Below are 22,268 nucleotides of genomic sequence, written 5' to 3'. Positions count from 1 at the left end.
TGTATGATGTTATAATATTCCCACGAAAAAACGTATTTTAAGTGGTCAGTTTGGACCATTCCTAAAAATGAAGCTTCCATTTGTAGAATACTAATATATACAATACTAAAAGGCGAATATAAGTCCTTTTTGACACGTCATACCGGATTTGGGTATGTTGGGCTTTGTTTTTCTAAGACAAAATGTTAATGTTAATGGCCCAGGAAGCTCATTTCCGTTGCTCCTGGCCTTCTTCGTTTAGCCTTTCGCGATCTGAGAGTCTTTCGCGATCTGAGAGTCGAGAGATTCAACGTTTCCCTTTCTCATTTCTCCAAACCCCAATTTGCTAGATCGATTTGTTGCTCCCTTCTGGAAACGAAAACCAGTCCGCGTCTACATGGACGGCTGCTTCGACATGATGCACTACGGCCACTGCAACGCACTCCGGGAGGCGCGTGCTCTCGGCGACGAATTGGTCGTCGGCGTCGTCAGCGACGAGGAGATCATAGCTAACAAGGGACCTCCCGTTACGCCTCTTCACGAGAGGTGATGATGATCTCTTTTGTTGTGTATCCAAAATCGCTTAATTGTTTTGTTCTGATTTGTGTCGTTGGTTTTGTGTGTTTTAGGATGATAATGGTGAAGTCTGTTAAGTGGGTGGATGAGGTTATTCCCGATGCTCCTTACGAAATCACGGAGGAGTTCATGAAGAGGTTGTTTGATGAGTATCGGATTGATTACATTATCCATGGGGATGATTCTTGCGTTCTTCATGATGGAACTGATGCTTATGCCTTGGTTAAGAAGGCTGGGAGGTATAAGCAGATCAAGCGTACTGAAGGAGTTTCCAGCACTGATATCGTTGGTAAAATAAAAACTTACATTCAATTGTTGCTTAGATTTTTTTTATCTGTTAAGGGGAGATACGAGCTGTTAACGGTTAATGATAAGTTTGACTAATCACATAAAGATTATAACTTTGTTTGAGTTACTGCAGGTCGTATGCTTCTCTGTGTAAGAGAAAGATCGAACAGTCAGAGCCATTCGTCTCTGCAAAGGCAGTGTAGCCATGGACATAATAGCCCAAGGTTTGAGGACGGAGCTTCTTCTGCTGGTGGTACTCGCGTCTCACATTTTCTTCCTACTTCCCGCAGGATCGTTCAGTTTTCCAATGGCAAGGTGTGTGGAGTCTTAAAGAGTCTTCTTTTCTTTGTGTTTCTACCTGTTTAGCTTACTTAGGCACATAACTTAGATCTTTGGAGTTGTGCAGATCTATATTTTGCTTAGTGATCTAGGAGGTTGAACAGGTACATGAATCTTGACTTCTAATAGCTATGCAAGTGGTTCTTGGCTCTCTTTTTCAGTTGTTTTAATCATTAAAGAGAATGGATAGCATCTTTTTGATAACATTGTCCGGTTCTTGCTTTCTGAAACATAATTAGTTAATCCTTTCTATGACCATTTAACCAATCATTGTGTACGTCTTATGAGTGTTATCTATAATTTTCCTATTGAGTGACAGAAGGTTGCTTCACATCTTATTTTTAGCGCTTATGTCAATTTATGTCCGCTGGATTTAACTTAAGATATTCCTCGATTGATTTAGTTTTCAACTCCATATCATTTTGTGTAATGGGTTAATCAAACGTAGGACTGAAATCTTAAGAATGCTACATGTTGAGTCATATTTAGTGCAAACAGGATTGAAAGTGCGTATTCTTGCAATACGTCTTCATCTTTACTTGCTTAGACCGTTATTTCTTGTATTTGATAGACTGGAATTGATGTATATTGGCCAACGTTATTTGACTCGTGAATCACTACTCTTCAGTAAGAAAAGCTTTATATTTGTTTTTCTAATTCTAATTGTTTTTTCTTTTCTGTTGATAACGTTTATGCAGGCGTTGGATTTCTGCCATTCGCGTGGCATTATGCACAGAGATGTGAAGCCGCATAATGTAATGATTGATCACGAGCAACGGAAGCTACGCTTAATTGACTGGGGGTTGGCAGAGTTCTACCATCCTGGGAAAGAATACAATGTTCGTGTTGCTTCAAGGTATTCCCTTTTGTTATTTACTAATCCCTCTGTCCTCTGCAAGATTTCTTTTGCTGTAATTATTAAACAATGGGTCTCTTTGTATATTGAGATTCTGCGTAATAGATATTTTTATACTTCCTTGATATCCATGTGATGGACAGATACTTTAAAGGGCCAGAGCTGCTGGTGGATTTAATGGACTATGACTATTCCTTAGACTTGTGGAGTCTTGGCTACATGTTTGCTGGAATGGTAAGCGTTTTAAGATGTTTAGTTTAGTTTCGTTTGTGATTTATTGATAAGAACTATCGTGCGCTTCGTTTATTTCACTATGCTTTGTTTATACAAGCATTTGTGGTGTCTGATGCTTAAATTTTTATGCAGATATTCCGCAAGGCACCCTTCTTTTATGGACATGACAACTATGATCAATTGGTCAAAATCGCAAAGGTAAGATCTTCGAATCATCATGTTCCTATAAATTCATACGCCTATATACTGAAAATTACAACAAAATCATTAGGGACATACACATAGGATATTAGAAATTAATTAAGCATATATGCATTAATCATAAGAGTTCTCTAAAGGATTCATCTCACCAGTATCTTCTGCTTATTCTTTTTCTTCTCAATATATTCAAGAATCCCATTCTGCTTGGCGATCGTTTCATCCAAAGCCTAAACCGGAAAAAGAAGAAAAACCATCACTGGTTTATATTTTGGCAAGATACACAGTTTTATTTACATCTTTAAACTTATTGTCTAATTAAAATGATTCTAAAAAAAGTACCAGCATGAAGAGTTAGAAAATATACGATAAAATATAATACATAACGTTAAAAATACATTATCACTGATCACTAAAAAATCATGTTAATAGTAATAAAAATGAAATAACAACACATTTATTAAAACCATAGAACGGCACGTAACAAGGTGTTATTAAATATACAAATTACAAATTAAATATGCTCAACGCAAACACACATAAAAATGAGACATCATATTTGGATATATTTAAATAAATAATTTTCAATATATTATTCTTGATAATTTTAAAATTACTTAAAAAGAAACTAAATTATTAAAAAATTAATATACAAATAAAACTAAATCAATATTTTGTAACGTTAAAATAATAAATGAATAAAAAATATATTATGTTAATAAATTGATTTTAGATTTTAAAGACTTCTAATTCATGTAATATTACAAAATTCAAAATTTGTTTATTACAATTAATATTTTACCATTAGATATATTAAAATAATATTCTAGATTGATATTCAATTGTCAGTTTTCAACTATTACACGTAAAAAAATATTATTAAGTACGATTTTTTTTTTGAAAAGGAGGTTTTATATTTTAAGTAGGTTATTGGAGTACTTTTTCTTTTCGTGAATTTATTTGAGATGAGATTCCGATCTTTTAAACTAAGATAATTTATTTTCTATACGTAGTTATATTTTTTTTATATAACTCTAAAATCTCGGACTTGATTCTTCAGATTTTATTAGTTAATTGTGTTACATATAATAGAAATATTTATTTCAAACTAAAAATATATATAAAAAATCAAATTTAAAAATTAGTTGTATATAATTTAATATACAAAACTTTACATACAAATAAAAATGATAAATGTAACAAATTTAAATATATTATCCGCGGAGAAAGAATCTAGTTAATATAAAAGCCCGGAAGACCAATTAAGGTTTTGGCTCACATGGAATATTGTTGCATCTCGCCGAATTTTTTAATTGGATGATTTAGCAATATGACAAATAATACTTCTTAAAAGAAGAGACTGACACGAGAGCCTTTGGTGAAGAGAAATTATTTACGTTTAGTCCGTTGATTTATAAGATCTCATCACATTAGGAGATATAGATTATATATTGTGCTAACGAATTACATGTTATTAACATATATCGTATAAAATACAGACATAGATTTGCATCCAACAGTATAAGTTTGTATTATAAGACATGCTTGTCGCTAGATTACAATTTTGTCTCGAGATGAAATTTAAGATGATAGATCATCGTCTGTAATAAACCGTTGAACCCATTATAAATACATTTGTTTGTTTAATTATATTGAACATTCAATTAAAAAAGACATGCTAGATTAATTAAATGATGGGTGTACTGATACGACCTTGATCAGCCTGATCACTCTCAAACTTAAAGCATGGTGACCAGTGAAAAGATTAGTTAAACCACCGGTCAATGCTTGGCTAAATAAGCCGTTTCAAGGCCTTATTGATATGATTCATGAGGTTTTTGATCGAGAGAGCGGAATGAACCTTGATAAGGCTTGGAAACAACTTGAACAAGGAAGATGCAACCAACCAAATTGAACATGATATTAATAATATATGAGCTGGTTGAACCTTGATTAATCAAATTGATGTACAATTATTTAAAAAACATTTAAAAAATCTTACTAATAACAATTTGCATTATTCTGATTATATATTTGAAAATGTAACAAAAGAATCATTATACTTGAAGGGCAGCCGTTTTTAGATGCGCTTTAGGCACAATGTAAGTCTGGACCGGCACTACTTAAAAGAAAACCATTGACAAAAGTTGGGGATAAATCGACCACTTGATTTGTACGAGTTGCTGTAATGAAGTGGATATTCGTGTGAGTGGTTTGGTGAAGTGTAGAGGTTTTGTTAGGAGATTTGTGGGAAGCGAAATTTGCTGTCAATATTTGTTACAAAGAAATCAAAACTTTTAACGGATATGGAAAAATAACAAGACAATACAAAAAATGAATTTATGAACAATAGACTTTTATTCCGAATTTGCATATTAGCTTTCCAGAGACAGAATCGTACAAGTTGTTCATCTGGAAGAAAGATTACAAAGGAAATCAAATAACACAGCCAGTAAAACCTATCTAGTTCGTAGAGTAAATGCCTACGTTGAGAACTTATATGTGAGTCGCAGCTTGTTTAGCAAAAGACTAAAAATAAAACATAAGTTTCTAATTGCAAAGAGTTTTGGTATCTAAGTTTCTTCTTCTTTTTTCTTTTGTGTCCCAGACCTTTTTTTTATGTACTCCAAAGTCGGCTGTGTTCCCTTTTCCCCGCAAATCCATATATTCTATTTCCTTCTGTCTTGCTTTAATTGTCGATTAGAGTTTATCCATTTCAAAATCTTTCATTATCATGTTTTCTTCCATATTTTTCTCCAAGCAAGGTAAGCCGTCATTGAGATTGAGCCGCTTTATTACCTAAGTCGTAAGTGGGCTATATCGTGTTTTAAGCCATTTTCAGACTGTTTTACTACTTACACATTTTTACGACTTTTCTTGGAACTTGTGGCTTTTAGCGCCGTTGGTTTACGTTTTATCATTTCGTTTCGTCGAAAACTTTCTAGTGTTAAATTTAACTGTTTCGACTCGATGTTAGGCTAAATTTTACGAAGAAACTAAGTGATTCTTGTTTTCTTTGTAAAATCTCAACGGTAACTCCGATTCCGACAAAATGAAGAACGCTTCGGACACAATTCAATGAGCATAGGAATGGGTGATGATGATGAGGAATGGGTGATGATGATGAAGAATGAGAGGAATGATGGCGATGAGGAGATGGAGAAAGGTCATGGTGATGAGGAGAGAGGAGAGAGAGTGGGTAATAAGGAGGGAGAGAGGTGATGGGTGATAATGGAGCAAGGGAGGATAGAGAGAATGGCGATGAGGTAGGGCCAAGGGGAGATAAGGGTGATGAGGGAGAGGTGAGAGAATGACGATGATGCCATTCTCTTGCCTTGTATCGTGTCTTTCGTACTTTGTTGATAGTTTCGTATGATTTCAGAATTTGTTTTCTAATTTAAAGAAAGTTTCTCCGTAGAAACTTTTCGAAGTTTATTTTACAGAAGACTGTTTCGTAAAACTGTGTTGTTTCTGGTAAAAACCTTGTGAAAGAACGTATTTCTGGATCTCTTTATTTCCTTTCAGGGAAGAAATATGCAGAGTTTGTTCTAGTAATCTTTGTCCAAGTAGGCGTGGCATATGTGTAACTGTTATCTCGACATCTTGGCTCATTCTCGTAAATGATACGATTTTCGAGTGATTTTAGGCGTTGATTTTGCTAGCCCAAACGTTTGCCCCCTAGCTCTTGAGAATTGTGTGCAATTCAGAAAAGGTAAAGATAAGCGTTTAAGTGGGATCAATGGCTAAGTGTCGTCTTTCTAATCCTAAGTGTTCCAAAAAACGAAGTGAATGTTTAGTGTATACACGTTTTACCTCTATTGTTGCTTGCTCATCTCCCAAGAATCCCGCTGGCCACCGTCGATTAAAATGGGGTGAAAAAGGCGGCCCTCCAGGATGCCTTCTGCGGAGGTGTACTTAGGCCGCTAGTCGGGTTCCCTCCGGGGTGTCCGGATTACCTGGATTATCAAAAAAGAAAAAAAAATTTCTAGCCCTCACTTTGTATTGCAAAAACTCTTACTTTAGTGTCTCTCAACTGTAGAAGAGTTACAAGGGCTTTTTCGCATTCAAATAGTGATTTTGGAAGTGAGTTGAATGATCTGACTCCTGACAACATTGCTTTGTGTTCTACGTCATAACTGGATTGTATCTTGTTTTAGCCCGGTTTCAGAGCGTTTTACGACTTGCGCATTTTACGACTTTTTCTCAAAAATGATAAAAATCCTTTCATTTCGTTGAAAACATTATTGTGTTCAAGATAACCATTTTGACTCCACGTTTGGGTAATAAGTTTTACGACAAAACAAAATGTTTCTTGTTTTCTTGTAAAGTTTTAATAGGAACTCCGATTGCGGCGAAACAAAGAATGTTTTGCATAGAATTCAAACGAGAACATGGTGAACATAGGCATAGGCGCTGAAGATGAGGAATAGGCGATGACGATGAGGAATGGGCGATGACGATGAGGCATGGGCGATGACGATGAGGCATGGGCGATGACGACGAGGCATGGGAGATGACGATGAGGCATTGGCGATAACGATGAGGCATTGGCGATAACGATGAGGCATGGGAGATGACGATCAGGCATGGGCGATGACGATGAGGCATGGGCGATGACGAAGAGTGAGAGGCATGATGACAATGAGGAATGGGTGATGACTAAGAGTGAGAGGCATGATAGTGATGGGAGATGGAGAGAGGTCATGGGGGATGAAGAGTGGGTGATGAGAAAAGAAAGAGAGGTCATGGGCGATGAGGGATGATGATAGAGGAGAGAGAGTGGGCAATGAGGACATAGAGAGAGGTGATGGGCAATGAGGGGGAAAGGGAGGAGAGAGAGAGAGTGGAGATGAAGGAGAGCAAAGGGGAGATAAAGGCGATGAGGGAGAGGAGAGATGATACGGTTCAAATTAACCTTAAGCTATTCTCTTAAATAAGTGGTTCTATTATAGTATTTAAGGGCCGAATCCACAGAGACTCTATAATCACTAAATAGATTTATTAGTTTTCGAATTAAAGCTAGATTGGTAATGTTAAAAAGACAATAAATAGAAATAGCAATTTGTTTGTAGTTTCATGATGGTGAAAGCCTAGACCTTTGAAAAATCTTAGATTCTCTAGAAATGCAACTATTATATAGTATTAGGAGTTCAACGGGATAGTTCTGAACTCAAACCAAATATATAGTCAATCAGTTCTCACTATGTGATTATCTAATGTTTAGACCAAGGATCTCTGCCCTCACAGTATAATCTGAGAAGAGTATCGATCGATACTTTTAGGGGTGTCAATCGATACCGACTTAAAAAAGCTTTATCGAACGAGTTTGATATGTTCTTTAATCTCCTAGGTTACTCTCGTAGACCTAGTTGTTTAGTCTATCTAGGTATCAATTTCTGGCAATATACCATGCTTTCGCTTGCGTCAATCCCAATCATATCATTAAAATCAATATAGGTAAAGAACTTGTTGATTTCCTAACAAAGTTACAGTTAGCAATTCATAGAACAATCTTTGATAAACCCTACGTATAACAATAGAATTACTCAGACATAATCATGAAAGACATAACTGAAATATGAATAAACTACATAGATAAAGTAAAATAAGAAATAAGGGACTTCACGATCTTCTCTGAAATAGTTAAGATCTCTCTCTCCTAAGCTCATGTCTTCTAGAAAATAACAATATCCAACGTAGCCATCAACAATGGTTTTGCAAATCTAATATATAGGGTTTCTAAAACGTTTTGGGTCTTTTGTAATTAAGATAAACTTCTGGCCCAAAACTGTAATTCTTGGATCTTCGATAACTCGCAGTTAAAATAGGGTATCTAGCCATACTAGGAGATAGTGCCGATCAACACTTCTTTCTTTCCTAAGGGACTCCTCTTTAGGTTCGAGGGTAACTTCATCAAAGGCTCCAAATGATCCAATAACTTCAATTCTGTCCATTTCACTTATATACTTGAAAGACTCCAAAATACTCCAAAACATACATCAAAAACTAAATAAGATACATACTATAGCATAAAAGTGGTCGAATCCATAGTATATCAAGAGAGAATGGTGATGAGGCCATTCTCTTGCCTTGTCTCGTCTCTTTCGTTCTTCGTTGATGGTTTCATTACTCATTCGAAATTGTTTTGTTAATTTGACAAAAAGTTTTATGTACAAATGTTCTAAAGTTTATTTTACGGAAGATTATTTTCTAAAATTTGTTTTGTTTGTTTTACGAAAGTTTTTCCGTAGAAACTTTCTGAAGTTTGTAAAACTATGTTGTTTTTCTTAAAAATCTTCCGAAATAACGATTTTTGGAAATTTTTTGTTTGGACGAAAATCTCTTTATTGTCTTTCCGGGAAGAAATATGCAGAATTTGTTCTACGTACGTCTTTGTTCAAGTAGTCACGACACAGACACAGCTTATGCAGAATTGTTATCTGGACATTTCTGGGTCATTCACGTGACTAATACGATTCTCATGTCATTTTAGCCGTTGATTTCAATAGGACTAATTTTGACCCAAACAAGTTGTTTGGAGAAAAATCGGAGGAAAAGAGCACAATGGAAGAGCTTCTTCTTCATCCTTTTGTAAAAGAGAGATAGCTTATCTGTCTCGCAAAATTTTTTATTTTGTTCTAGAAAGATGTCTGAATATTATGTTTTCAATTTGATTTTCAGTATTTTTTTGAATAATTATTTCAAATTCAGTTGTTAATAAAAAGATAATAAGAATTTGGGTTAGTAATATAAATTTAATAGATTTGGACGTATATTATTTGTCTGTATATTTGACGGACTAATAATGGCAAACAATTGAACAAATTAAACATTCGGTTGACCTCATTAGTTCATGTAGTTCGTCTAACAGACTGGCGAAAAATTCAATAAACGATTGAAAATTGGACACAGATCCACCACACTTTTATAGAATGTGTAAAAGACGAGTTGTAAGAAAGTTATACAGGTTTGACATCAGAAAGAAGAACAAAAATGATGCGAGTGAAATGAATATGCTGCTCTTAGGGAACAGAGTAGGTGGTGTTACCTCAAAAGACTTTTTCAAAACTTCCAAATCAGGGAGTTCGCCAGAATAAAACAAACATTATGAAGATATTTGATAAGAGTTTTTGACTGATTGATTACTACTGAAGATATCTTGATTACCTTGAGAGATCTACGGTTTCAGGCAAGAGGCGACCCATTTGTTGAATCAGATTATCCATATGTTTAGTTTCGTCCCCTCCGTTTTGTTTCTGCTGTGTCTCATTGTCTTTGTGTCTAAGATCCACAGGTGTTACATTCATATCACCTGGAAGAGGGCTTGACATGAGAATATCTTCAAGGAGTGAAGTGTATTTATCAACTGAAGGTTCTAAATCAGGATCCCTCGGAATATCGTCAATGTCAAAGGGCAAATCACCATCGATGAACAGATCTGAATCTAGGAAAGAACTAAAATCTTCAATGTTTGGTTCCATGAAATTCCCTGAAGGCATCTCAGTGCTCTTCTCTGGTAGTATAGAAGCAAATTCGGCTAGAGATAGATCATCAGGTGAAGGAATTGCTTCCTCAGGTGTTGGAGACTCAGCTACCGTAACATTTTCAGGAGTAGCTCCAGTTAGTGATGATGATTGTATATCAGAAGCTGTTGGCATTTCCTGAAGAGTTATACCGGATACGTTGTTTGATGATATCTCCATCTCTTCCGTAGTAGTGGTACCGTCACCTAGAAGGAAACCATCATCTCCGGTTTTGTGAGGTTCCATCTTCATAAGCTGTTTGAGCATTGCCTTTGCTTGCTCGTGCATTGGAGGTTGATATTTCACTATCTGTCCATCAGGAGAAGCAGAATCCTTACTAGTGACGATGCCATCTCGCTTGAATCTCCGCTTCTTACTATTATCACTGATTCGCGTACTACTCTCGCTTTGCTGGTTTTGCTGCTGTAAGAACTGAGATAGAAAAATGGGGGCTTTGTACTGCCTTTGCAAGGAATGACATTAGCTGTTGTTGCCGATTCTCCATGCCCTGGAGACGCTGAACCATCGTTTGAAGGTTGTTATCAGTGGATTGTTGCTGTTGTCTTAATCTGACGAGTTCTTGCATAAGGACGTTCTTATCTCTTTTAAGCCTTTCCACTTCTTCTTCAAGACCAAATTTGCCAACTTCAACACATGAACTAACCGATGGGTTTTGTCCGTTCGAGTGCTGCTGTCCATGTCCATGGGCATGGGCAGATTTTCGCCGGGTTATTGTCTTCAGCAAATGCTTTTGGCCTCTTAAGAAACCTTCGTTCGCAAAATTCCCATCTATTTGAGTCAACCTTCCGGAAACCATGTTTCAAGAAAATGGATTCCATCAAATAACTAAGAAAGAAGTCATCCAATACGTTAACACTAAGAAGTACAAATCCAACAACAAGGTAAACACAAAGCCTAACTGCCACCTATTCATATTGGCCTTTAAGGATTTGAGAGACGTGCTCCGTTCATTAAACCTTGACTCATTTACAACAGGATGATACATAGTAAAACAGAAGTCCATAACCTTGAACTCAGGTCATGATCAACATTAAACTTGCTTTCTTTCTTTTTTTTCGAATTTCCTTCTTCCTTCTCGTTTATAATGCTGAGAAAATCAAGATAGATTTAATAACTATGTAGACTATTACTAAGCCTAGGAGCATGAAGTCAAGCAAAAAAAGCAAAGACATCAAAGGATACACATCTCCAAGATCAAACATTAACTGGACGGAAAAAATCTGAAAGTTTGAAACAGTAACACTAATCCAATCACTAACGCTTAAACCAGAGTAGGGACAAAGAGACTTCATTCCGCTATTCTAATCCCACTAACTTTGTAAGCTTCAACTACACCAAGAATTGGCATTCCGTGAAAATCTGATAGACTCGTATCAGTTGCAAAACTGTTTTGCACATTACCTGGCTGATGTCCACTGTCCAAACAAACAGGTCCAGTTGTTTATTCCTAATTGTCCGAACAAGAAAGCCCCAGTGAAATTTGCTATCTAAGCAATCACAAGATATCAATAAGAGAATGAAGGAATAAAAGTAGGCTAAAAAAGCCAACTAACCATTCTCCATGGTTCAATAAATATGGCAACCACTAGATGATATAAGTTAGCCATTGTACAAACTTACGTAGGTAAGCTGGAGAATTTATTGTGCTTGAAGTTCTTGGGGAGAAGATGTTATTCGAACTGTGGTGGGTCCCATACGACAAAACTGTTGTTGTTAGAGCTCCACTAGACAATCGGATCGGTGGCTGCATCGTCAACCATGTCATAGGTCTTGCTGAGGAACGGAGGAGGCACGTTTGCACTTAGAACCGCCACAGGCTACCGCTTAGGGATCTCCTTTGATTCCATTGCTACAGATCCTCCTCCACTTTAAGCTCCGTCGACAGTGCTGCTTCTATTACCACTATCCATTGCGATTTTTTTAGTCCGAAGCTAGGGTTTCTAGCAATTGAGAAAGCCAAGGAGCGTTATAGAAGTTTGCTTTTGGATGTTTGATCTCCGTGAAGATATATGAAGTCTCTCGAAGGTCAGAGCGTGATGGAGAGAAATCTTTGGGAATTTTTTAAACGATTTGAGGAAGGTGAAAGAGAGAGGAGGCGACGGGAAACATATGAACAGTTTGCCAATTACGGTAATAGACGTTTCGCCTTTTTGTTCGCGTGTCACTTTGTTATTGGCTCTTGCGCTCTGTTTTATAGTGACCTGCGTGGCACGGTTACCCATTCTTTCCTCTTTTTTGAAACACAACTCGCAAATAATTGTTGTATACCCATTCTTCCTTCTAATGAATGAATAATATTACACTAGGTGTTTTGCCCGCATGTACGGGCATAATCATCTTACGAATACTTATTATTTCATGTCTTATTAATCCAAAAATCGGCATTATAAAACTCTAATTGGTGAATATGTTGAAAGAAAAAATTATGGTGAATTCTTTGTTCTTCAAAATTATACCAATTATGTTGAATCAAAATCCTCTATTCCTACGTGCACTGTACTGTTGTTGTTGCCTAGGGGCATTTTGATTGGGTCTCCATCCATCTGATGGTCCAGCACCATGTTGTCCTTGTGGTCTGGCCATGGCTCTGCTATGAAATGGAGGACCAGGAGGTGGAGGAGGTGGTGGAGGTTGAATCTGGTGGCCTGAGACTTGAGGTTGCCATTCAGGAATATCGTCATCGTCATCATCCTGACCATTCCATGGTTGTTTACCTGCTGAGTTTCCGTACTTGAGTATGAGCTCCCTTACTTGATTTAAAGACCGAGACTGAGGCACCACTGCTTGCCGGGGAGAAGAAGTAACCGGTGGTGCAGTGGAGGGATTGAAGTTAAACTCTGGTAAGTCATCATCGTCGTCTTTCACAGCAGCTGGACCAAATCCAGGTGGCAAATCTTCATCATCTTCACAACCATGATTCCCCATACTAACAGCAACAACAGGAGGCTGATGATGATTCTTTACATTCAGACTAGTACTAGACTTTTTGTTTACTGAGCACTTAGAACCGCCACAGGCTGCCGGTTAGGGATCTCCTTTGATTCCATTGCTACAGATCCTCCTCCACTTTAAGCTCCGTCGATAGTGCTGCTTCTATTACCACTATCCATTGCGATTTTTGTAGTCCGAAGCTAGGGTTTCTAGCAATTGAGAAAGCCAAGGAGCGTTATAGAAGTTTGCTTTCGGATGTTTGATCTCTGTGAAGATATATGAAGTCTCTCGAAGGTCAGAGCATGATGGAGAGAAATCTTTGGGAATTTTTTAAACGATTTGAGGAAGGTGAAAGAGAGAGGAGGCGACGGGAAACATATGAACAGTTTGCCAATTACGGTAATAGACGTTTCGCCTTTTTGTTCGCGTGTCACTTTGTTATTGGCTCTTGCGCTCTGTTTTATAGTGACCTGCATGGCACGGTTACCCATTCTTTCCTCTTTTTTGAAACACAACTCGCAAATAATTGTTGTATACCCATTCTTCCTTCTAATGAATGAATAATATTACACTAGGTGTTTTGCCCGCATGTACGGGCATAATCATCTTACGAATACTTATTATTTCATGTCTTATTAATCCAAAAATCGGCATTATAAAACTCTAATTGGTGAATATGTTGAAAGAAAAAATTATGGTGAATTCTTTGTTCCTCAAAATTTATACCAATTATGTTGAATCAAAATCCTCTATTCCTACGTGCACTGTACTGTTGTTGTTGCCTAGGTGCGTTTTGATTGGGTCTCCATCCATCTGATGGTCCAGCACCATGTTGTCCTTGTGGTCTGGCCATGGCTCTGCTATGAAATGGAGGACCAGGAGGTGGAGGAGGTGGTGGAGGTTGAATCTGGTGGCCTGAGACTTGAGGTTGCCATTCAGGAATATCGTCATCGTCATCATCCTGACCATTCCATGGTTGTTTACCTGCTGAGTTTCCGTACTTGACTATGAGCTCCCTTACTTGATTCAAAGACTGAGACTGAGGCACCACTGCTTGCCGGGGAGAAGAAGTAACCGGTGGTGCAGTGGAGGGATTGAAGTTAAACTCTGGTAAGTCATCATCGTCGTCTTTCACAGCAGCTGGACCAAATCCAGGTGGCAAATCTTCATCATCGTCATCATCTTCACAACCATGATTCCCCATACTAACAGCAACAACAGGAGGCTGATGATGATTCTTTACATTCAGACTAGTACTAGACTTTTTGTTTACTGAGCACTTAGAACCGCCACAGGCTGCCGGTTAGGGATCTCCTTTGATTCCATTGCTACAGATCCTCCTCCACTTTAAGCTCCGTCGATAGTGCTGCTTCTATTACCACTATCCATTGCGATTTTTGTAGTCCGAAGCTAGGGTTTCTAGCAATTGAGAAAGCCAAGGAGCGTTATAGAAGTTTGCTTTCGGATGTTTGATCTCTGTGAAGATATATGAAGTCTCTCGAAGGTCAGAGCATGATGGAGAGAAATCTTTGGTAATTTTTTAAACGATTTGAGGAAGGTGAAAGAGAGAGGAGGCGACGGGAAACATATGAACAGTTTGCCAATTACGGTAATAGACGTTTCGCCTTTTTGTTCGCGTGTCACTTTGTTATTGGCTCTTGCGCTCTGTTTTATAGTGACCTGCATGGCACGGTTACCCATTCTTTCCTCTTTTTTGAAACACAACTCGCAAATAATTGTTGTATACCCATTCTTCCTTCTAATGAATGAATAATATTACACTAGGTGTTTTGCCCGCATGTACGGGCATAATCATCTTACGAATACTTATTATTTCATGTCTTATTAATCCAAAAATCGGCATTATAAAACTCTAATTGGTGAATATGTTGAAAGAAAAAAATTATGGTGAATTCTTTGTTCCTCAAAATTTATACCAATTATGTTGAATCAAAATCCTCTATTCCTACGTGCACTGTACTGTTGTTGTTGCCTAGGTGCGTTTTGATTGGGTCTCCATCCATCTGATGGTCCAGCACCATGTTGTCCTTGTGGTCTGGCCATGGCTCTGCTATGAAATGGAGGACCAGGAGGTGGAGGAGGTGGTGGAGGTTGAATCTGGTGGCCTGAGACTTGAGGTTGCCATTCAGGAATATCGTCATCGTCATCATCCTGACCATTCCATGGTTGTTTACCTGCTGAGTTTCCGTACTTGACTATGAGCTCCCTTACTTGATTCAAAGACTAAGACTGAGGCACCACTGCTTGCCGGGGAGAAGAAGTAACCGGTGGTGCAGTGGAGGGATTGAAGTTAAACTCTGGTAAGTCATCATCGTCGTCTTTCACAGCAGCTGGACCAAATCCAGGTGGCAAATCTTCATCATCGTCATCATCTTCACAACCATGATTCCCCATACTAACAGCAACAACAGGAGGCTGATGATGATTCTTTACATTCAGACTAGTACTAGACTTTTTGTTTACTGAGCACTTAGAACCGCCACAGGCTGCCGCTTAGGGATCTCCTTTGATTCCATTGCTACAGATCCTCCTCCACTTTAAGCTCCGTCGATAGTGCTGCTTCTATTACCACTATCCATTGCGATTTTTGTAGTCCGAAGCTAGGGTTTCTAGCAATTGAGAAAGCCAAGGAGCGTTATAGAAGTTTGCTTTCGGATGTTTGATCTCCGTGAAGATATATGAAGTCTCTCGAAGGTCAGAGCGTGATGGAGAGAAATCTTTGGGAATTTTTTAAACGATTTGAGGAAGGTGAAAGAGAGAGAGGAGGCGACGGGAAACATATGAACAGTTTGCCAATTACGGTAATAGACGTTTCGCCTTTTTGTTCGCGTGTCACTTTGTTATTGGCTCTTGCGCTCTGTTTTATAGTGGCCTGCGTGGCACGGTTACCCATTCTTTCCTCCTTTTTGAAACACAACTCGCAAATAATTGTTGTATACCCATTCTTCCTTCTAATGAATGAATAATACTCCATCCGTTTCTTAATGATAGACTTTCTAGAAAAAACGTTTGTTTCAGAAAGATGTATTTTTTGTGTTTTCTATGAAAAAATTGTAAACTTCAAGAAAATTAATTGTTTTTATTGAATTACTATTGGTTAAAACTTATTGAAAATGAAAATTACAGAAAACGATACATTTATTATGGTAGTTTAATGTGTTTTCTTAATATGTGTGAAAATACTAAAAAGTCTATCTTTTAGGAACGGAGGAAGTATTACACTAGGTGTTTTGCCCGCATGTACGGGCATAATCATCTTACGAATACTTATTATTTCATGTCTTATTAATCCAAAAATCGGCATTATAAAACTCTAATTGGTGAATATGTTGAAAGAAAAAATTATGGTGAATTCTTTGTTCCTCAAAATTTATATCAATTATGTTGAAATTTTAGTCAAATTATTGAAAGGTAGATCCCACTTTTTTCTTCTAAATTCCCCACACTTTTTTCTTCTAAATTCTCCATGGAGGAATGAATTTATAAGAAAAAAATTCCGTAAGCAAATTTTATTAGTAACAAATTGAAAAAAAATTCATTTTTTTTTTATTTTTTCAATTCCTTAAATGAAATTTTATTTTTTATTTTTTTCATTTTTTTCATTCTTCTAGTGGTCACCAACTGAACCTATAGTGTTTCACGGATTAAACTTAAACTGATTTAAAGTAAAAGCAAGAAAATTTGTTTCGAACTTAGTCACAAGTTAAGTTATTATTTATGATTTTAAATAGTTAAATCAAACATCAAATTATTTATATATGTCAAAAAAGGTTCATCAAACTATGTACTTATTATTGTGTTAAAATTTTTAAAACACTCATATATTAGAAATAGTTTAGAAAATATCTTTATATAAATATTTTTGTTTGACTAATATTTAATTATAAATTGTTTTATATCTTAGTTTTTTAACTTTATAATAAAAAATATTGTTTTCAGATAGCAACACAATATATATAATAATTCTCTTAATTTTTAAATATATTTTCACAATTAAATTATATTCGTTTATTATTAATTATTTAATATAACATATAAATTTAATATTATTAAAATAAAATGCGTGTTTTATTATATATAAAATTCATTACGGGTTTTGTGAAAATTAATAAATACTCAGTTAAAAACTAATAATAAATAAGTGGCCTATATAAAAGCTTAAAACCTAATAAAATATGACAAATAAGAAAATAAGAATTTTAATATAACATATAGATTTAAATAATATTAAATCAAAATTCCTTTTTAATTATATATAAAATTCATTATGGATATTTTTTAAATTAATAAATTAGTGATTCAGCTAAAAATTATTAATAAATCAATGACTAAGCTAAAACCTAATAGAAACATGACAAATAAGCAAAATTGACTAAAATCATGGAAAACATGACAAATAAGCAAAATCAAAATAATTATATATCTAATTACATATTTTATAGTTATATTATTTAAATTAATAAATTATGGACTCAACTAAACTATTAATAAATTAATGACTCAGCTTAAACCTAATTAAAACATGACAAATAAGCAAAATTACCTAAAATCATGGAAATCATGACAAATAAGCTAAATCACTTCATAAATAATAGTATAGATTGATGTTACACAACTGGCAAACAATTTTTTGAATAAGCAAATCACACAGAGTGAAAATTAGGTTATGTTGTCAACACTGCTATTGTTTTTAGAAACTCATATAATTTTATACTTAAAAAAAAAAAAATTTAAAACACTTGTTAGGATAAATTTATGCGGATAAACAGAAGTTAAGTAGTAAAAGACAAGATTCAAGGATCAAATATTGATCAAGAGAGTCGAACTACAACATATCCATTCAGAAATCCAGTTATAGCAACCTAACTCTATAATTGAAGCCTTGAATAGTCAATCCTACGTTATAAGATTTGGAATCACCTTTTATATGTTGTCATTAGTCGAAAATTAGGTTAGATTTTTCAATATCCTGAAATATTGGAAGATTTTCTTTTATTAGAAAATTTTCATTATTCCCGGAGGTAGAGGAAAACACGGCCCGGGAGCCGGAAATCGCCTAGGCAAGAGAAGAAGATCGTATTTGAGAATTTCCTAGAGTTAGTCATATCATTGCAGCATTGAGTTTAGTACCAATATAGCTTAAACTTCTTCAGCAACCTCCACTTTCAAGTTATTTAAGTCTGCTACAAGCTTTAGGAATTTATCTACGTTTGTGTCTATGCCCTTGGAATCGTTCATCTTGAATGTATAATACATGTGTTGCAAATAGATATGATTCGTCAAAGATGTCTAAGTGTATAACGTGTTAAGAGCTGTCCACATCGCAACAGTTGTATCACAAAATGACTGATTTTTCTTAAGAATTTGTTTCCTACGTTCATGACAATGAAATCTTTCGCTTTCTCCGATTTCTCTAGCTTTACGGGATCATTAGTCGGGATTGTTCATGTTGCTTCCTTCTCTGTATCCTTCAAGGCAGCATCTCATTCTTCCTTGGTGACCGGTGAATCCATTAGAAGTGTCTCATTAGTTACGATGTCCTTCAAGGCAGCATCTCCTTCTTTGTGGCCTTAGGACATCAAAGCGAGCCATCATCCCAACTTTTCATAGCGAAAAATCTCATGTCCCATCGAATCTATCCACATCGATCTCTGTTGTAGTCATTCCTTATAAGCATATGCAATCAAATGTGGATTACTCTTATACCACTTGTAAGGATTTAACTTTGACTTTAAATTTTAAACTTTAGAATATACTTTTCACCAAAATGTATATTTCTCTCTTATTAGAATCCAAACCAATATTAATTACAATATTTTGAAAGCTGAGTCACAACTTTTGTTCTCTATCTCTCGTTCCCTAAATTTCTATTGCTCTTAATCGAATTAATGATCTATCGGACTCTCGGGTCTTATTTATAAACCCTGATTAAAGTTCCTAGTTTCTATAGTGTTATAACAAACTTCCTAAGTGCATTAGAGCAGCCGCATTAATGAACCCCCGGTTGGGGTTCATCATTTGAATTTTTTATTATTTTTTTTTTCATTTTTAGTTTGTTTTAAAAAAAAAAAAAAAAAAAAATTGACCAATAGCAGGCCGCCACGTGACGTGGGGCCCGCTGAACAGTAACGACCCGGGTTCATGCAGAAGGGGCGTGGCGAGACAGAGTCGTGACTGTAGCATATTTTAATAATTTTTTTTTTCGGGAAGCGTGTGAACCCGCCTATTGAACCTCTAATGCGGCTGCCCTTAGTATTTGTATAAACTAACCGACTAATCGTGTGCAGGTCTTTGGATATTTGGTTGAGAGTTATTCAATGTGGCCCATTTGTTCTACAACGACCAAATAGCAAAAATATGCCCATTAGCAAAAATATGCCCATTATATTAAACGTGATTTCACACATTCCACATCACAAATAGTCAAATACTATTTAAAAATAACAACGAAATTAAAAAAAACACAAACAAAACTGTAAAGATATCGATCCGAGTTATAGATTATAGCTCCGACTTAAGCTTCGGCTTGATTAAGTTGATTTATCTGATCTCGATCTTGACAAGTGAAAACGCAATCAAAAACGAATCAACACACGAGAAATGTTCAACGTGGAGAAGTCGCTATACTCACCAGAGCTAGCGCGCTCAGCTAGCAATTCACTATATAATCAATGAGATTACAAGTGTTCAATATCATGATCCTGATATCGTTTGTTCTTCTTTGCAGCTATTACAAGCGCATACACAAGGAGTTAACCGGAGAAGATTACGCCAGCGACTCCGACGGAGATGACAGCCTTTTAACTTCTGATTCCTTCGATGACGGCAAAGGCTCGTAGCTTGAACCAGAGAATGTTTGGCGACTTCGAGAGCTGCGATCACTACCGGATCTTTTCTATCTTAGTCTTAGCTTTTTCTTCCAGCTTTTTCCTCGCCGAATCTTGGACCTGCTCGCGCCATCATCGTCATCTTCCAGCTTTTTAGGCCTTTTCGGGTCGTTTTCCGACTTAAGCAGTTTTACGATTTTCTAAGAAATCTCTTTCGATACGACGTCAGTTTTACGAAATAACTTAAATTAATCGTATAGTTGAGGCAACTTTGGTGCTTAGTTAACTGTTCACGTTTTATATGATTGATTCGAACAGATACGAGAAAACTAGTCTTCACGGTTTTTATCGTACAGTCTCAACTATAACTCCAGTCGAGACGAAACAAGAGGTGGTTCACTCGAGACCGGAAGAAAGGAAGCTTGGCTGTCGTAATAGGCCGGATTGGATATCCCCGCTCGCCATATGTCGAGCTTGACTTTGGATCGTCCCGCTCGCCATATGGAGGCGAGCAGGTCCGATCTCCGGTGAGGAACCGACGATGAAATAGGAAGGAGAAGTTGTTGTGAGAGAAGATGATGAAACGGGAAATAGAAGTGGTGGGGTGGTCGTGCGGCGGTGGGGTGGTTGTGCGACGGTGGTGGGGTGGTGTAACGGAAACATATTAATGTAAATTGATATACAGATTTTGTATTTTATTAATAAAAATTATTTTGTTTTGTTTTCATTTCTGTTTTTTTTTTGGTTTTAAAATAGCCACTGATATGTTGATTAAACCGTGGCTATACTTAACCACAAAAAAAACAGTAGCAAAACCGTAGTTAAAATAGCCATGAAAATGGAGTGGCAAAACTGTGGTTATTAGCCACGAATAGCCACGAGACTATAGCCACAGTTTTTTTTTCTATCCATAAGTTTGGCTAATTTTTGTATAGCCACGATTTTAAGGTGTATAACCACGATTTTAAGCTGTATGAGACAGATTTTTACTAGTGATTCCAGCTTAGATAAAAAGTGAAAGCCGTGTTCTATCTAGGTTCCGCTCTGACCTTTCCCGTTCTTTCCTGCTTTATGTGAAGCTCCCTTTATCAAAAGAAAGCGCTAGTTCGACTTTTAAAAGATGGTTTAGCTAGGGACTGCTGTCAGTCGCTTCCCCATTTTATTTATGTAATTTATTTCAGATTGTTATTATGTCTTCTAGGATTATGTTTAAAACTACTTGTTAGATTTAAGAATTTCTAATGTTCGATGTTAAATTGCTGATCATAAAACTGATTGGGGTATTCATCATATTTAAACGAAGATTGTTTATTAGAACGTAAACCAACTCTCACTGAAGATAAGTATTTAGTCCACAGCAAAAATCATTTTTAATAAAATTAGACATTTGATAGTTTTCCACAGCGAAAAGTGGCTAACTTACTATTGAGTTCTAGTTCTAAAATGAACAAATTTTGGGTTCACTTTCTATGATAAACTCTCAAATTCATCTTTATTATTAACACCAATCAAAATTGCCACGTAGGATTAGAAGAAAAAAAAATATTAAAACTCAAAAAAAAAAGGAAAATAGCTTTAAAAAAAATAAAAGACTTCGCTTGTTAACGCCGTCGATGGCTTCTTCTTTTTCATCGCTCACAAAGAAGATGGAAGCTGTGTTTGTCTTGAGTCTCCAATTCTATGCTTTCAAATCGAATTTCAATTTCTTCTCCAAGCCAAATCAAGCCATGTACGTCCAGTTCTAATTCCATCTCTCCATTCCTGTATTATCCATTATTCTAATATACATTAATTCGCCTTCTTTGATAAGGCTTTAGAACGTGTTAAGTAACTTGTTTTGCTTAATTTAAGCTTGCCTTATGAGTTCAATATACGATGACCACTAATAAGATAATATGCATCCATCATCATATTTAGATTGGAGTTCTCTCTTTGACAAACTCCTTTGCTCTGTCTTTACAAGGTGTGTTCGTTTTGCGTTTAGGGCCCGAGGAAGAAGATACTTCTTGCGTTGTGGATAGATTTGTTTGTTGCTTATACAATTCTCTCTATCATTGTCCTTTTCTTTCTCAATTGTATTTCAAGAGACAAACGTAGGCAAGAGTTTTGATATTAAGACAGTTGTTGTAATACAAAGAAAAGCATTAATATTGAATGATTGAAAAGGAATCTTGGAATGTAAAAAAAAAGTTGTTTTGAGCTTCGGATCCTGCTTCTCTTTGTTGAACCTTGGATAAGCAAAGGGGACAAGAAGGTTTACAAACAAACCTGTTCTCCTTAGTAATAAAGCATCATGGGTAGTGACTGAAGCTGGACACATAGATCATGGCGAACCAAGCTTGGCTATTAGCTTTCAATTCTGGTCTATAATGAAAATAAAGCAACAATTAACACCAGCCGACTTAGCTCAGTGGTAGAGCACGTTACTTTTAATCTCGTGTCCACGTTCTATAGCTGGTCCATGACGTTACCACA

The 22,268-nt window shown here is 36.2% G+C and overlaps 3 protein-coding genes, 1 long non-coding RNA gene and 1 pseudogene across 9 annotated transcripts; 2 read left to right on the top strand and 3 right to left on the bottom strand.

The window, feature by feature from the left end:
- Positions 1–205: 205 nt before the first annotated feature.
- On the top strand, positions 206–9,153 carry LOC106396184 (ethanolamine-phosphate cytidylyltransferase). Of its 5 annotated transcripts, none has more exons than XM_013836509.3 (7): positions 206–525; positions 609–844; positions 977–1,158; positions 1,881–2,038; positions 2,182–2,272; positions 2,405–2,470; positions 2,665–2,836. In XM_013836509.3, the coding sequence occupies exons 1-7, from the start codon at positions 377–379 to the stop codon at positions 2,773–2,775; spliced, it is 993 nt and encodes a 330-aa protein (XP_013691963.1). In that variant the 5' UTR covers positions 206–376; the 3' UTR covers positions 2,776–2,836. The 5 variants fall into 5 exon arrangements, with proteins under 5 accessions (XP_013691963.1, XP_048621466.1, XP_013691966.1 ...); XM_048765509.1 differs by lacking the exon at positions 2,665–2,836 and adding an exon at positions 8,980–9,153 and having other exon boundaries at positions 207–525; XM_013836512.3 differs by lacking the exon at positions 2,665–2,836 and adding an exon at positions 5,529–6,025 and having other exon boundaries at positions 207–525.
- A 145-nt stretch (positions 9,154–9,298) lies between these two features.
- LOC106392688 lies at positions 9,299–11,621 on the bottom strand (annotated as a pseudogene).
- Positions 11,622–13,684: 2,063 nt separating this feature from the next.
- LOC106392686 (salivary acidic proline-rich phosphoprotein 1/2-like) lies at positions 13,685–14,149 on the bottom strand. Its single transcript, XM_013833491.1, has one exon. It carries the CDS (start codon positions 14,147–14,149, stop codon positions 13,685–13,687), a length of 465 nt encoding a protein of 154 aa, XP_013688945.1.
- Positions 14,150–14,895: 746 nt separating this feature from the next.
- On the bottom strand, positions 14,896–15,360 carry LOC125591870 (salivary acidic proline-rich phosphoprotein 1/2-like). The gene is made up of 2 exons (XM_048766761.1): positions 15,205–15,360; positions 14,896–15,117 (listed from the first exon to the last, which is right to left on the bottom strand). The coding sequence occupies exons 1-2, from the start codon at positions 15,358–15,360 to the stop codon at positions 14,896–14,898; spliced, it is 378 nt and encodes a 125-aa protein (XP_048622718.1).
- A 3,659-nt stretch (positions 15,361–19,019) lies between these two features.
- Positions 19,020–21,996, top strand: LOC125591369. Of its 2 annotated transcripts, none has more exons than XR_007327351.1 (2): positions 19,020–21,522; positions 21,778–21,996. It is a non-coding gene; the product is annotated as an uncharacterized LOC125591369 (long non-coding RNA). The 2 variants fall into 2 exon arrangements; XR_007327350.1 differs by having other exon boundaries at positions 21,757–21,996.
- Positions 21,997–22,268: the final 272 nt, after the last annotated feature.

This window comes from Brassica napus, chromosome C8 (genome assembly GCF_020379485.1).
Source record: "Brassica napus cultivar Da-Ae chromosome C8, Da-Ae, whole genome shotgun sequence".
Classification (NCBI taxonomy): Eukaryota; Viridiplantae; Streptophyta; class Magnoliopsida; order Brassicales; family Brassicaceae; genus Brassica; species Brassica napus.
This window is presented reverse-complemented; position numbering and strand designations above follow the sequence as displayed.